Raw genomic sequence first — 15,788 nt, forward strand, 5'->3', positions numbered from 1 at the left:
AAGATTTGTCCTGACTGTGGGCAAGGCAGGAAAACTCAAGCTACAGATCTCTGAGTTCAAGGCCAGCCTGGTCTACAGAGTGAGTTCCAGGACAGCCAGGGCTACACAGAGAAACCCTGTCTCAAAAAAAAAAAAAAAAAAAAAAAAAAAAAACAGAAAGAAAAAAGAAAAGAAATCTGGGGTCACAGGAGCTCATTTAGAATCCCCTTCATTTTCATTGTAGGGCTCTTGTTTGTTGTTATATTTTTGTTTTTGGCTGCCCTCATCTTTGATTTTTCAAGACAGGATCTCTCTGAGATGAAAGATGTGTACCACCACATCCTGTTTTGTTTTGTTTTTTTTTTCTTTTTCTTTATTTTTAACTATGTATATAATCACATAGGTTCTGGGAGCCGAACTCAGGTCCTCTTCAAGAGCGGTACAGGCTCTTAAATCTTTCCATTTTCAAGGTTGTGTTGAATCAGGGTCTCTCTATGTAACCTATGCTGGCCTCCAACCTGCTTTGTAGCCAAGGATGACATTATTTCCCTGCCTCTTTCTTTCTTTCCTTCCTTCCTTTTTTCCTTCCTTCCTTCCTTCTTCCCTCCCTGCCTCCCTCCCTCCCTCCCTCTCTCCTTTTCTTCCTCTGTTCTCTCTCTCAGGATCTCACCCAGTCTGGCCTTGAACTCACTATGTCCTGAACTGGACCCGAACTCATAGCAATCCTCCTGCCTCTGCCTCTCTTTTGCATAGAGTACAGACCTGAGCCACCATGCCTTGCATCAGTGGGGTTTTATTTCTCCAACTATCGACACCGCCCCCCACCCCCCACTCCAACTATCGACACCGCCCCCCCCTCCAGCTCTTCCTACGGGGCTGGAGGGATCTAGGCAGCCTCGCAGGCCAGGCACCCCTTCCCGCAGGGCACCCTGCACCTGCAGCAGGTGGCTGGCGGGGGCCTGGGGCCTCCGAGGGGGATGGGCGGAGTCCGGAGCGCGGTCGGCGGGGCGAGCCGGGGCGGGGACGCACCTGGGCGAGGCGGCAGGTGCGCCGCCCCACGGGGGAGGAGCGGGGACGGGGCGGGAGGGGACCGCGGCGGGACACCCGGGCCCGGAGCCCGCGGCCAGCCACCGCAGCCGCCGCGCAGGGCCGCCACCACGGGGTGCGGGATGAGCCTCACCCGGAAAAGGGGTTTCTACAAGCAGGACATCAACAAGACCGCCTGGGAGCTGCCCAAGACCTACCTGGCGCCCGCGCACGTCGGCAGCGGGGCCTACGGAGCTGTGTGGTGAGACCCGGGGACCCCAGGAGGCAGAGGGGCCGCGGGCCACCCCTTGGCAGCCTCCCCGGGCTCAGCCGGCGGCAGTGGGGCCCCTGTGGGTTGAGCCGCTGCCGAATCTGGTTCTCCAAGGCTGTAACTTTTAAAAGGGACCTCTTGGAGTTGGTGGGGCAGATCCCTGCAGTTGCAGAGGAGGCCCCAAGAGGGGAACTTGCCAAATCGCAGAGTAGGGACTCCCGGCCTGCTCTGCATCCTGTCAGCAGCGTGAATTGTTCCTGCCCCTGTCCTGCTGCCCCTTTCCCGGTGCCCCCAGCTCCGGCGCCCGCGACACACACACACACACACACAGACACCATACACACACACACACACACACACACACACACACACACACACACACACACACCACACACACACACCATACACACACACACACACACACACACACCATTCTCTCTCTCTCTCTCTCTCTCTCTCTCTCTCTCTCTCTCTCTCTCTCTCTCTCTCTGCTGGCCCCCAAATTCCTGGTCTCCAGCCAGCCCGGGGAATACAGAGTGGGGATGGCCGAGGACAGGGAGGGAGGAGGGATCCCGAGTCCGGGCTCCGGGCGCCGCCCCTCCCCCTCACCTCTCACCTGCCTGTGACCCTGCAGCTCGGCCATCGACAAGCGGACAGGGGAGAAGGTGGCCATCAAGAAGCTGAGCCGGCCCTTCCAGTCGGAGATCTTCGCCAAGCGCGCTTACCGCGAGCTCCTTCTGCTAAAGCACATGCACCATGAAAACGTAGGATGCGGCCGGGGTGTGGATGTGTTGGGGTTCAGAGGGCAGGGAGAGAGGCCCAGGAGTGGCCTGCCCAGGGTCCTGGGTGCAGGGCCAGGAGAAAGAGTCTTCCTTGCTCCACCCTGGTTTCTCAGCTCTTTAGCCCAGTAAGAAGGTGCCAGGGCCTGCCCAGCTCACTTCCCAGAAAAAAGCACTACGTTATCTCTGTGTGTGAGGAGGAAGTAGGCACGGGGAAACTTTGTGATTGGCTCTGTGAGAACTCTTGTCCTGCTCCGCCTGGACACTGGAGCTACTGCTGTCTCCATACTGGGACTCCAAAGCTGACAACAGATACTGATGCCAGGGGCTGGCTAACTTATATCATCCACAACACATACCGTCAGTGGCACAGATGAAGAAACTGAGGCACAGAAAGGTTCCCGGGTTATGCCCTTCATCAGCAACAGAGCTGAGGTTGGAGGTCAAGGCAGTCCGGTGCCTGGCCATTTGACCATTCTGTCTGATGGAAACAGCCCGTGATCCAGCTCTGGACTGGGCAGAAGGGCTGGAGTCCATTTCAAATAGTGATTTCAGAGCATTGTGCATTGTGAGTCCTGAAGCCTTCAGCCGGCCTCTCCATGGCTGTGAGGTGAAGGGGGCTTGCCCCTGGCTCTGAGTGAGTCCTGTGGCAGGCAGGGACAGACTGACAGGCACAGCTGGAGACCCAAGGTCCAAGGCTGGAGCTGAGATCCAAGGTCCTAAGGCCTTTCACGCTCCCCCACCCTGCCCCCCGCCATTGACCCTCATGCTTTGTCCCTTAGAAGTGGGTTTGTTCACCCCGCACCCTAAATTTGGGAGCAAGGGGCTGACCTTCATTGTTACTGCAAACTTCCTTTTCTGCCTGGGCCCCCACACTGTTCTGTGCCAGCTGGGGCTACCTGTTGCAGCAGAGGGTGACTTGGATGGTGGCCCTGGGTGGCTGAGACCCTGGGGAGAAGGAAGAGAGGTGGTAGCCTCACTGGTGACCCTTCCCGCAGGTCATTGGACTCCTGGATGTCTTCACCCCTGCCTCTTCTCTTCGGAACTTCCAAGATTTGTGAGTCAGGCTGCACCGGGTTTGGGCGATTGTCAGATCTTAATGGCGGCGGGCGAGTATTTTGGAGGAGGGTAGCTTCCAGGGCTGCGTGGAAAGGGGGTCTCATGCCTCTTTGCTGGAGAGGTTCCTCAGCTCTGGGTGCAAGGACTGTAGGGTGCCTGGCTCCTCGGAGCACAGCTCCTACACTTGTTACCAGGCCCCGGTACCGTGAAGATGACTGCTGGTCTTCCCAGGGTGTGCTCTAACTCCCCTCACCAATTCCTGGGGGTCAGGTGTGACTTTGGACCTCAGGATACCTAGAGTTTTTTTCCTAGCAGGAGGTGAGGGTGAGGATCAGGGAGGCCTGGACAATCTGGCTCATGGAGTTTGGCTGCCAGAAACAGGCAGAACGTTCAGCTGCGACGTGTCAGGTTCTGCCGGCGCGTGCCTGGGCAAGGATGAACTGTGTGGATGACACTGAGAATCGTGTGAGTGACAGCCCAGAGTGACAGCCCAAAGCAGCCTCCATCCAGCTGCCTCTCACCCTGCCTCAGTGCCACAGAGGTTGTGGGAACGTTTGGAATCTTGTGTTGTGTTTAGACAGGATCTCTCATGTATCACAGGCTGGCCCCCAACTACCTAAGTAGTCAAGGATGACCTTGAACTTCTGATCCTCCTGCCTCCGATTCCCAAGTGCTCGGATTCCAGGCGTTGGTGCTAGGAATTGAACTCAAGGCTTTGTGCATGCTAGGCAAGCACTCTGACAACTGAGCCACAGGCCCAGCCCACCGGCTATGGAGGTTTTAAGCAGGATGTTGATACTGTCTGTCCAATTTGGGGGACATGGCCAGCAGCTATGAGAAAGGAGCAGGGAGCGGGAGAGCTGGGCAGAAGCAGCAGTGTTGAGGACCCCGACTTTGATCTTCAGTACAGTGTGGGGTACAGAGGAGAGATCTGAGACCCACATAGGCAGCACTGGTTGGATATGGCGGCTGAGGGAGGTTGGTGCCGGTGGTCAGGAGTCTCAGTTCAGGAACCCAAGGTAGAAGAACAGACCCGGAGCGAAAGATAAGGAACTCCACCTTGGGTCTTTGCCTCAGCCAGAGCAGAGCCTGTGAAATGGTAGGAGAGGACAGTGTGCATGTAGACCAGTCTAGAATCGTCTCCATGGGTGATAGCTAAAGCCAGGGGACAGGTCATGGCCAAACGGGATGCAATGATGTTGATCCAGAGTCCACGTTTGCTGGAAGGTACGAGGGGTGAGCAGATGAATTGAAGACAGAGGAGGGCTGGCAGCAACCGTGAGGGAGTGGACACTTAGCAGAAGGACACACAGGAAAAGAAAGAGGAGTCTATGTTCGCGAGGTGCTCATTGGCGACCACGGTCCCAGCAGGTTAGGACAGAAGCATGACAAGGCTGTGAGTGTCTGAAGGCAGAGAAAATGGTGAACTGCTTCTCCAAGGCTGGAGAAGGAAGAGAGGCTTAAAGATTTATTTAAAGGTGTGTGTGTGTGTGTGTGTGTGTGTGTGTGTGTTCATGGGTGCACATAAGGGAAGGTGCCCCTGAAATTACAGGCCATTGTGAGTTGCCTTATGAGGATGCTAGGAATCAAACTTGGGTCCTTTAGGAAGAGCAGCAAGTGCTTTTCTCTTTTTTAATTATTTAAGGTCAGATCTTGGCGTTACAGTTGTGAGCTGCCATGTGGTTGCTGGGAATTGAACTCAGAACCTCTGGAAGAGCAGTCAGTGCTCTTAACCGCTGAGCCATCTCTCTAGCACCCCCCCCCCTTTTTTTTTTTCTTCAGTTTTTTGAGACAGGTTTTCTCTGTGTAACAGCCCTGGCTATCCTGGAACTTGCGTTGTAGACCAGGCTGGCCTTAAACTCACAGAGATCCACCTGCCTCTGGGGTTAAAGGCGTGCACCTCAACTGCCTGGCTGCAACAAGTGCTCTTAACTGCTGAGTGACCCCACTAGCCCTCAGCAATAGCTTACAGAAGCAAAGGACCAGGCGAGGCGGTGTACATGTGTAATCCCAGCACTCCGGCGGCAGATGGAGCCCTGCGAGTTCCAGGTCAGCCTTTTCTACATTTTCAGTTCCTGGCCAGATGGGGCTACGTGAGACCCTGTCTCAAAATAAAAGCAAATGTGTGTGTGTGTGTGTGTGTGTGTGTGTGTGTGTGTGTGTGTGTGTGTTTCATACACTTTAGGGGACTGAGGATGTAGCTCAGTGGGCAGAGTACTTGCCTAGCATGCAGTGGCCCTGGTTCCATCCCTGAGTAAATTGGGGATGGCGGTGAGTGCCAGTGATGGCAGCGTTGGAGAGAGATGGCAGGATGAAAAGTTCAAGGTCATCTTCGGCCTCATGGCGAACTGGAGACAAGTCTGGGATACATGAGATCCTGTCTCAAGAGGGAAATACATATATGTGTGTGTGTGTGTGTGTGTGTGTGTGTGTGTGTGTGTGTGTGTGTGTGTGTGTATTATACACACACACTTTTTATAACCTATTGCTTTTTGTCCTAAACGTTGCTGTGACCACCTTGAGTCACACAGTTCTGGGTTGCTGACATTGACCTGCTTCAAAATCCCACTTGGGGGCTTCATAGCACAGGCCCCTTCTCCCACTTGGGGGCTTCTTCCTCTGCCCACTGAAGATTGTTTCCTGTTTCCTTCCTGGGAGGGCAGACTAGGCATGACCCTCCGGTGGGAGGAATGTTGGGGTGGAAGCAGGAGGAAATGCTGGCAGATGCTGCTGCCTCACAGCTGGTCTGCTGCGGTCGCGGAGGAAGGCAGAGCCAGGGTACCTTTGAAGAGTGTGAACACAGCCATCTGGTTTCACCGAGTATGCTCCAAGGCTGGTGTTCACCCTGAGCTCTGCCAGCCAGGCTGCTGTGGCAGGGATGGCAGAAGCTCAGGCTGGGTACTCTGGGTTCTTCTTTGTTTTGTGTGGATGTGTTCATGTGTATGGAGCTGCATATGTGTATACAGGCATGCATGCATATGTGTGTGTGTGTGTGTGTGTGTGTGTGTGTGTGTGTGTCTGGTCAGAGGTAAAAAGGTCAACCTCAGATGTTGTTCCTCAGGCACTATCTACCCTGTTTTCTTTCTTTTCCTTATAATTGTTTGTAGCTGAAAGTTTTTCTGTGTCCCACCCGGTCCACGGCCACTCAGACCCAAGTGAACACACAGAGGCTTCTATTAATTAAAACTGCTCTGCCATTGGCTCAGGCTTACTACTGACTAGCTCTTACACTGAAACTCAGCCCATTTCTGTTAATCTGTATGTCACCACATGTTCTGTGGCTTTACCTGTGTGCCATTACATGCTGCTTCCTGGATGGCGGGATGGCGTCTCCTGACTCAGCCTTCCTCTTCCGAGAATTCTCCTTGTCTGCTTATCCCACCTATACTTCCTGCCTGGCTACTGGCCAATCAGCGTTTTATTAAACCAGTGTAGAAAAGCATTATTCCCACAGCAATTGTTTGTAGTTTGTGTGTGTGTGTGCATGCCTCTGCATGAGTTTATGTACACCGTATGCATGCAGGTGCCCACAGGGGCCAGCAGAGGGCTTCGGGTCCTCTGGAACTGGAGTTACAGGTGACTGTGAGCCTCCTGATGTGGGTCTGGGAACTGAACCTGGCTCCTCTGCAAGAACAGTGAGTGACCTTTACTTACTGCTGGGCCGTCTCTTCAGTCCCCTTCCTTGTTTTTTGAGACAGGGTCTCTCACTGGCTTGGCAATCAAGCTAGGCTGGCTGGCTAATGAGCCCTGGGGACCCTCCTGCCTCCACCTTCCCCGCACTGGATTACAACTGAACCCATCACACCCAGCCCTTGTATGTGGGTGCTGAGGCCTGGGCTCGGGTCCTCACGCAAGCGAGTCCTGTGTCAGCCGACCCATCTCTCTAGCCCTGTTCTCTGCTATCATTGTTTCTTTGTTTTGTTTTTGTTTTTTTGAGACAAGGTTTCTCTGTGTAATAGTCCTGGCTGTCCTAGAACCGATTCATAGACCAGGCTGGCCTCGAACTCAGAGAGATCCACTTGCCTCTGCCTCCCAAGTGCTGGGACCAAAGGCGTGCGCCACCACTGCCCACTCATTGTTGGTTTTGGTTTTGGTTTTGGTTTTGGGTTTGGTTTTGTTTTGAGACAAGGTCATGTCGTGTAGACCAGCCTGCCCTGGGAGTCACCATGTAATGCAGGCTGACCTTTAACATGTGGTAATCCTCCCACTTGAACTCTGCAAGTGTTGGGATTACAGGCGTGAACTATCACCCCTGACTCCTCTTACGCCCTCTTGCCTGGCATTGTCTCTCAGGCTCCTGTTGTGCCCCACTTCCGCCCCTCTGGGGTCACCTCTGGGCCTGTGGGAGGCTGGGGACTGTGCTAAAAAGCCTCCTGCCTTCCAGTTACCTGGTGATGCCCTTCATGCAGACGGATCTGCAGAAGATCATGGGGATGGAATTCAGCGAGGATAAGGTCCAGTACTTGGTGTACCAGATGCTCAAAGGTCTAAAGGTAAGTGTGGCCTGCATGGTGGCCAAGAGCTGCTCAGTGTTGAGACCTGGCTCACTGGGGGGGGGCAGAGGAGGGTTTGGCGCCAGCGCGGGAGCCGAGACCTCTGACTCGCCATTCTCTCTCTCTCTCTCCCTTTCAGTACATCCACTCAGCTGGTGTCGTCCACAGGGTGAGTGAGCTTCCTCTGCCATGGTTCTCTGGGACCCTGGAGCCCTTCTGCAGGGTGTGGGGTAGGAACTGGACGCTCTGGTGGCCAATAGATGGGAGCAGTAGAGTGACAGTTCTCGGGATCACGGGCTGTGGCTGTTTCAGCCTTGAGAAGATGAATGTGGTAGTGTGGCTGTGTGGAGGGGGAGGGAGAGACACTTCGGGAAGTTGCTGCCCACTGGACCCTGTGCGGGCGGGCACTTCAGGCTTCAAGGACAGGAACATGGTGGAAAAGGAGGTAGAGTCCAATGTCATTTTATACATGAGGAAGCAGGCTCGGAGGGGAAGTGAAGTGGCCAGCTGTTGGTGCAGTATGGCTTGAGCGTGTCTGTGTCCGTGTCCATCCGTGTGTCCGTGTGTCAGACCCAAGACCACCTGCTGGCTCTGCTTCAGCCTGGTGCTCCGTCTATCTTTCCTCCCAGGACCTGAAGCCGGGCAACCTGGCAGTGAATGAAGACTGTGAGCTGAAGGTGAGTGGGTCACAGTAGATCCACCGGAGCGGGAGGTGGGTGGAATTTGGGGTGGGGTGGGTTTTGTCCCTGGAGTCCCTCTCCTCAGCCAGCTGGTTCCCCTGCTGTCCCTTGAGCCGTAGATCCTGGACTTTGGGCTGGCGCGGCATGCAGACCCCGAGATGACCGGCTATGTGGTGACCCGCTGGTACAGGGCCCCTGAGGTGATTCTCAGTTGGATGCATTACAACCAGACAGGTCAGTGGTCGGTTGCCCAGGGTGGCCCTGGCGACCTGCTTTGCGATCGTCGGATGTCCACACCCCTCCTTCCTTGCAGTGGACATCTGGTCTGTTGGCTGCATCATGGCAGAAATGCTGACCGGAAAGACGCTATTCAAGGGGAAGGACTGTATCCTTTGCCAGAGCAGATGATGTCCATCTGGGGACCCGTTCCCTCAGCAATGATATTTAAATGTGCCTCAGTGTGGCAGCAAGATAGGCCCCCTCAAGAATTATTTAGTTTATTTTTCAGACAGGATCTCACTATGTAGCTCTGGCTGGCCTAGAACTTGCCATGTAGCCCAGGCTGGCCTCGAACTCACAGAGATCCGCCTGCCTCTGCAGTGCTGGGATTAAAGGTGTGCGCCACAGCATCTGACTTATTTTTTTATTTTAAAACGGGGTCTCCTGTGTCTCAGGGCCTCAAGCTCATTATGTAGCCAAAGATGACCTTGATCCTTCCTGCCCCTCCCAAGTGCTAGGGTCACAAACGTGTGTCACCATGCTGGGGTGGAACCCAGGGTTTCATGCATGCTAGGCAAGCAATCTTCTAAGGCCCAACCCCTAGAATGGTTTTAAAGATTTAATTTTGTGTGTGTGTGTGAGTCTGTGTGTGTGTGAGTCTGTGTGAGTGTGTGTGTGTGAGTCTGTGTGAGTGTGTGTGTGTGTGTGTGAGTCTGTGAGTGTGTGTGTGTGTGCATGTCTGTGTGAGTGTGTGTCTGTGTGAGTGTACGCTGCATGTGTGCAGGTACCCTGAGAGGCCAGAAGAGGGCGTCAGATCCCCTGGAGCTGGAGTTACAGGTTGGTTGTAAGGCACTTAACATGGGTTCTGGGCACTGAACCTGGGTCCTCTGGAAAAGCAGGAAGCACTCTCCAGCTCCCTAGACTGGTTTGAAAATGCAGATAATCAATTTATAAAAAAACGAGTCCTTTCTGCCCCCACCTCTGTTAGGAATAAGTAGACGGGGAGCCCTCGGGGGCCTGGCAGGTGCAGGGACAGGGGGCCGCCCACCCAGCTCGAAATGAAGAAGGAACAGGGGAGGGTGCTTTGGAGGGGTGAGTCTCAGAAAGGCACACCCTGGGCAGCCTTCTCCTGACCTGGGCTGCCGGGAAGCCCTCCAGAAACCTGCTCCAACTGTCCCGAGAACTGGCCGCGGTTAGATGGGGCTGGGAGCCAGGCGTCTCTGCCAAGCTGGCTAGAGCAGGGCTGGGGTGGGGAGGGCAGGCTCGGAGCACCACGGAGAGCAAGGCTGTGCCTTAACCGCTGCCAAGACCTGGACCAGCTGACCCAGATCCTGAAAGTGACCGGGGTACCAGGGGCTGAGTTCGTGCAGAAGCTGAAAGACAAAGCGGTGAGTGGCGCCTTCCCGTGTGGTCGCCCTGCCCCGGCAGACCCCTCCCGTCCTCGCCCTGACAGGCCTTCAGCCATCCTCCCTCTCCTCGGGCCGGAGCCTGAAGAATTCCGCGCTTTTCTGTCCTCCAGGCCAAATCCTACATCCAGTCGCTGCCCCAGAGCCCCAAGAAGGACTTCACCCAGCTCTTCCCACGTGCCAGCCCCCAAGGTGAGTCCCGGCCCCGGCCCCAGAGCGCTTGCTACCCACCCCGGCCGCCCCCGTCTATCCCAGGCCAGGCACGGTGCTCACGGTCATGTCCCCGCAGCCGCGGACCTGCTGGACAAGATGCTGGAGCTGGATGTGGACAAGCGTCTGACCGCAGCTCAGGCACTGGCTCACCCCTTTTTCGAACCCTTCCGGGACCCCGAGGAGGAGACGGAGGCCCAGCAGCCATTTGATGATGCCTTAGAACACGAGAAACTCACTGTGGATGAATGGAAACGTAAGAGATGCCTCCTCTGTCCTCCCCTCCGCCCTCCCTCCGCCCTCGGCCCCAGGTGGCACACCCGTCCGCCAGTGCAGTCCGTCTCCAGTAGCATTTTCTCCTCGGTTCGGGCTCCACTGTCTGAAGGGTGGGCTCTCTCTGCCCCCTTTTCTCCCTCCCCCTCCACACACACACACCTAAAACACTCACTTTCCACAGAGCACATCTACAAAGAGGTCTTGAACTTCAGTCCCATTGCCCGGAAGGACTCTCGGCGCCGCAGCGGCATGAAGCTGCAATAACTGTCCCTCCGCGGAGCGGGACGACTGTGACAGGACCACACTCTGCCTCAGGACCAATAGTTTTTTGTCACTACTTATGTCTCAGGGCTTATGGGAATGTAGCCTCCTGAGCAGACGGAAGTATCTCGCAGCGGCCTATCAGGCCCTGGGGAAGCAGAATTCCAACCTGCTGGTTGGGGGTTGGGGGGCTGGGGGTTGGGGGGTCAGGGGTGGGGGGAGCTGTGATGGGAGCAGGCTGTATTAAAACTCGAGTGTGGGCCAAAGCCTGATGTGGGGTCCTTTCCTTCCTGGGGGGATGGGACTGAGGATGTGTGTGAGCCAGCAGAGGGCCACAGCAGTGACGGGCGGGGTCTGCTTCTGGGGCGGGTGCAGGACGTACAGCCACAGAGATGTCTTCTTCCCCTGCATCTCCCGGGGTCAGGAGCATGAGACGGGCGGGGGGGGGGGGGGGGGGGGGCATGCTCCCTCAGAGGCTGCAGGAAAGAACCCTTCCATCCTTCCTTCCCTCCCCCCCTCCCTCCCTCCTTCCTTTTAGCTCTGCTGGCTAAAGTACCAAAGTCATCTTCAGTATTTCACACACACACACACACACACACACACACACACACACACACAAATTTAAAGAGTGGTCACATATAGTCCAAGAAGGACTCAGGTCCTCTCCTCTCCCTTTTTGATTACAGGGTCTCACTTTGTAGCCCTGGCTGGCCTGGAACTCAGAGATCCACACGCGTCTGTTTCCAAAGTGCTGGGATTAAAGGTGTGCGCCACGGCCACCACCCAGATGAATTCCCTTTGTTCATTTTGAGATAGCATCTCATTGTTGTCTTTTATTTTCTCTTTTGGGGGGCCCACCACCCAGCTCCCAAATAAATCACGCAGGGAGGCTTATTATTACTTATAAATGCCCTGCCTTAGCTTGGCTTAGTTTCTAGCCAGCTTTTCTTTACTTCAGGTTAACCCATCTACCTTTGCCTCTGGGCTTTTCCTTTTCTATTCCTGTATACCTTTCTTTGTTTCTTACTCTATGGCTTACTGTGTAGCTGGGTGGCTGACCCCTGGAGTCCTCCTCCTCTGGCTCCTCTCTTCTTTTTCCTCCCAGATTTCTCCCTCTATTTCTTCTCTCTGCCTGCCAGCCCCACCTATCCTTTCTCCTGCCTTGCTATTGACTGTTCAGTTCTCTATTAGACCATCAGGTGTTTTAGACAGGCACAGCAACACAGCTTCACAGAGTTAAACAAATGCAACATAAACAAAAGTCACACACCTTAAAATAATATTCTCCTACATCCCATCCTCTAGCTTGGGCTAGGCTTGAACACGCAGTATTATCCCTACCTCAGCTTCCCAAGTGCTGGGGTTGGCGGTCCATCCTGGACAGTCTTTGCTTGTGGTACATCCCTCCGACCTCTGCACACGGCCTTCCACAGGTGACATCATGTCCTGTGTACATAACTCTTCTCTCAGTTTTTTCCTCAGGATGCCAGGCATGGCCCACACCTGCAATCCCAGCACTTGGGAAGCTAAAGATCTCAAGTCAGGTCAGCCTGGGCTACATAGTGAGACCCTGTCTCAAAACAACCACCACTGGGTGGGCCTAAACAACAGAGGGGTGGCATTTGGAGTCAGGGCCTGTCTAGCGAGATGTCATCTTACTTACGTCAGCAAAAGTCTTCCAAATACAGTCCCATTCTGAGATTCCAGGGGGATGTGAAGGGGGGAATCGTTAACTTGCTACAGATGAATGCAAAGGAGGCCGCTCTTGGGCCCTGTGCTCTGCCCTCTGCTCTGTTAGGGAGCCAAGTGCGGGAGGCCATTGAGCCTGGAGCTGCAGGTGGCTGGCTGTTGCTGGCAGCGAATCTTGGGTGCCTGATGAGCAGGGGAGACCTGAGACAACATGACTGACAAGTTAGTGCGGCAGCAGGAAGACGCGGGCTCTTCTCAGCAAAGATGGCAAACCTCTGTGCTTCCCACGTTGCTCTGCGCTGGGAAGAGGCCTCTCAGAGCCAGACGGCCAGTGATGGCTCCATTTCCCGCTCTGCTTTGGTAGAACAAAGTCGCCTACACAGGGCAGTGAGCAGCCTGGTCTGGACTTTGGATTTCTGACACTTGGTATCATATGCACCCAAGGAACTTGTTAAAATATTGGTGTCCAGGGTTGGGGATTTAGCTCAGTGGTAGAGTACTTGCCTAGCAAGTGCAAGGCTCTGGGTTTGGTCCTCAACTGGGGGGGCGGGGTGGGGTGGTGGTGGCTGGAATGAATACTGGTTTCCAGGTCTGAACATGTCAACAACCTCCGACCCTGACCCCAGAATGACTGAGTTGTATCAGCCCAAATGTAGACACACGAAGGGAGAAGCCTGATTTCAGTAACACTTAGTGTGTCAGGATGTCAAGCTGGAACCCTACTTCTGTCTCCGTCCCCTCTTCCCTGGGTGGCCTGCCATGGAACATTAGTCCTGGGGTCCACCATGAGGCTGAGCCTATGTATTAGCAGGTTAATGGCTCTGACAAGTCCTGCAGAAAAGAGCCCTCTTCTGTATTGTTTATTCCAGAGCTTTCCAGCTGTGGCTTCACTCTCCCCATGGCTCAGGTGGAGTGTGTTTGGGGCAGGGAAAGTCTTCTGGCGACAGGCATTGTGTCAGAATCTGTGCCCTTTAAAAGTAAACTCGCAGGTGAGTGGCGGCCGCAGGATACCCAGATTGTATCGATGTTAGGCCACTGCGTGTAACCAGTGTACCACGCTCATGCAAGACTAGCAGGGACTCCTTGGGGGTGGGGAGCAGTGTCCAAGGGTCCTCTATACTTTCTGCAAACCTAAAATGCCCCGAAGATAAAGTCTATTTGAAACCAACAAAAGCCAGGCGGTGGTGGCGCACGCCTTTAATCCCAGCACTCGGGAGGCAGAGCCAGGCGGATCTCTGTGAGTTCGAGGCCAGCCTGGGTTACAGAGTGAGCGCCAGGAAAGGCACCAAAGCTACACAGAGAAACCCTGTCTTGAAAAAAACAAAAACAAACCACAACCTCTGAGGCCTCAGAGAACTGGCAGGTGCTGCTGGAGGCAGGATTGGGACCCGTGGACACTTGACGTCAGGCTTCAGCTGAAGCTGGGTGGCAGGGCTGCCCCATCCTCTCCAGCACTGGCTCCCCAAGTCCCTGTCACCGCTGGTTGTCTGTGCTCTGTCCCCTCTCCATTTGAGCAGCTCTGTTGTCTCAGGAGGAGGCCTTGCTGGGACAGACTGGTGGGACAGGCCTTATACCGCTGGGTCAGGGTTCCTCTTTTTTTCCTCCGGATACAGGGTTTCTCTGTGTAGCCCTGGCTGTCCTGGATCTCACTCTGTAGACCAGGCTGGCCTTGAACTCACAGAGATCCACCTGCCTCTGCCTCTACAGTGCTGGGATTAAAGGTGTTGGATTTTCAGGGTTCCTCATTTTAAATCCTGCCTCTGAGCCTCCTCCATCTTGGTCCCGAGGAAGAGGCTCAGTCTTCTTACCTGGGCATTCACACCTCGCTCATTTTCTCAGGTTTTACCAATGTCCCTGCTTTCCATAGTCCTTCTGCAAGGGCAGCCAGCCATAACAGGCTTACTGTGCACAGTATCAGCTTAGAGGTTCCAACAAGTCCTGAAGAAAAAAGCATCTATTTATTTTGAGACAAGGTTTCACTATGTAGCATTGGCTGTCCTGGAGCTCTCTCTGTAGTCCAGGCTGGCCTTGAACTCACAGAGATCCTCCTGCCTCTGCCCCCTGATTGCTGGGATTAAAGGCATGTGCCACACACCCTGCAAGAGCTCTATTTTATATTTAACCCAGACCTTCCTAAACATACTTAACCACAGGAGCCCATTTTCCCTGACATACCTGTGCATGAGTGAATGAAGGCATTATGGATGTCCCCAAGTCTCAAAGACTGTGTCTCTGTTCAGCCAGTCCTGTGGTAATGAGGACCACAGAGAGACAGGGGAGGTGCAGAAGGGGGGGCAGCACCAAGCTGTACCCCGGAGAAAACTCCCCACCCCTGAACAGCAGCCCCTCGAAACAAAACAAAACAATAAAAAAAACCCAACCCCAGCATCTCAAACCAAGGCTGTTTTTCCAGGGAAACAGGGAGGTGATTAACAGAGGACTCTGTGGCCTTGGGCATCATCCACTGGGGGCCAGTTGGCTGGCTGGAGGGAGTGAAGTGAATGTTGGCTGGCCCTGTGACCCTGACCTTGGTGGGTGAGCTGAGCTTTGTCCTGGGTGGAGGGCGACGACTCATAAGTCCAGCAAGGCTCACTCGGAGACGTCCTCCCTCTCATGCCTCTGAAAGGTGTCCTTGCACAGTGTCACAGCTCCTCTGCCCGCATGGACCTCAGGGCCGGAGCTGTCCCGGGTCAGGCCTTGCCTGGCTTGGCACCGGGTGGGTGGAAGCTGTCTGCATCTGTCGGGCTACGATGAGACCCCGGAGGAGCTCCTGCGGCAGAGAGAGCGGAGCCAGTGTGCACGATGCCCGCTGTGCAGAGCTGGAGCTGAAGTCCGAGAGGAAATGACACACTGTCACCACAGGAGAGGGACCCCAGCAGCCCTGCAGCTGCCGTCTGGGAAGGAGGGCTCTCTTCCCGCTCTGGGCCTGCCTCCGGGTCCTCGCAGTCCATGACATTCCCTGGGCCACGCCCCTTCCACCCTTCCTGTGCTCTGAGCTGGGGTCTCAGGCTTGAGGTTTTGTCTTCATCTGCTTCGATGGAGGGAGAAGCTGGGGACCCCGAACCTCAGCAGGCAGTCGAGGCTCAATGCCACCCGAGAGCTCATGGTCACAGTCACTGTGGAGGCTCCGTCCAGGTAAAGGTCCTGGAGCAGGGTCAGTGAGCAGCTGTTTTCAATCTTGGCTGGGTCCGAGTGTCAACTGAGGCTGCTCACCGGAGGCTCCTGACTTCTCTTTGTGCCAAAAAACAACTTCCCTTCATCTCACTGTCGTGATACCAACAGGATATGGCCATTGTCCCTTCCCACGCGGGCCAAATGCAAAATCCCTGATTTAAGGTTACAGCCCCTGGGGAGCGGAGACACTGGGAAAGTGGACCCAGGACCTTCCCATATGAGCTTTGCCACACACTATGAATCTGTGATTACTTCAGAACTTAAAT

The 15,788-nt window shown here is 54.9% G+C and overlaps 1 protein-coding gene across 1 annotated transcript; it reads left to right on the plus strand.

The window, feature by feature from the left end:
* Positions 1-1,062: 1,062 nt before the first annotated feature.
* Mapk13 (mitogen-activated protein kinase 13) lies at positions 1,063-10,847 on the plus strand. Its single transcript, XM_028888440.2, has 12 exons — positions 1,063-1,267; positions 1,911-2,040; positions 3,054-3,112; positions 7,499-7,607; positions 7,747-7,776; positions 8,237-8,284; positions 8,407-8,521; positions 8,601-8,672; positions 9,815-9,894; positions 10,026-10,104; positions 10,202-10,378; positions 10,580-10,847. The coding sequence occupies exons 1-12, from the start codon at positions 1,149-1,151 to the stop codon at positions 10,660-10,662; spliced, it is 1,101 nt and encodes a 366-aa protein (XP_028744273.1). The 5' UTR covers positions 1,063-1,148; the 3' UTR covers positions 10,663-10,847.
* Positions 10,848-15,788: the final 4,941 nt, after the last annotated feature.

The sequence above is a fragment of the Peromyscus leucopus genome, chromosome 16_21 (assembly GCF_004664715.2).
Source record: "Peromyscus leucopus breed LL Stock chromosome 16_21, UCI_PerLeu_2.1, whole genome shotgun sequence".
In the NCBI taxonomy this organism is placed as follows: Eukaryota; Metazoa; Chordata; class Mammalia; order Rodentia; family Cricetidae; genus Peromyscus; species Peromyscus leucopus.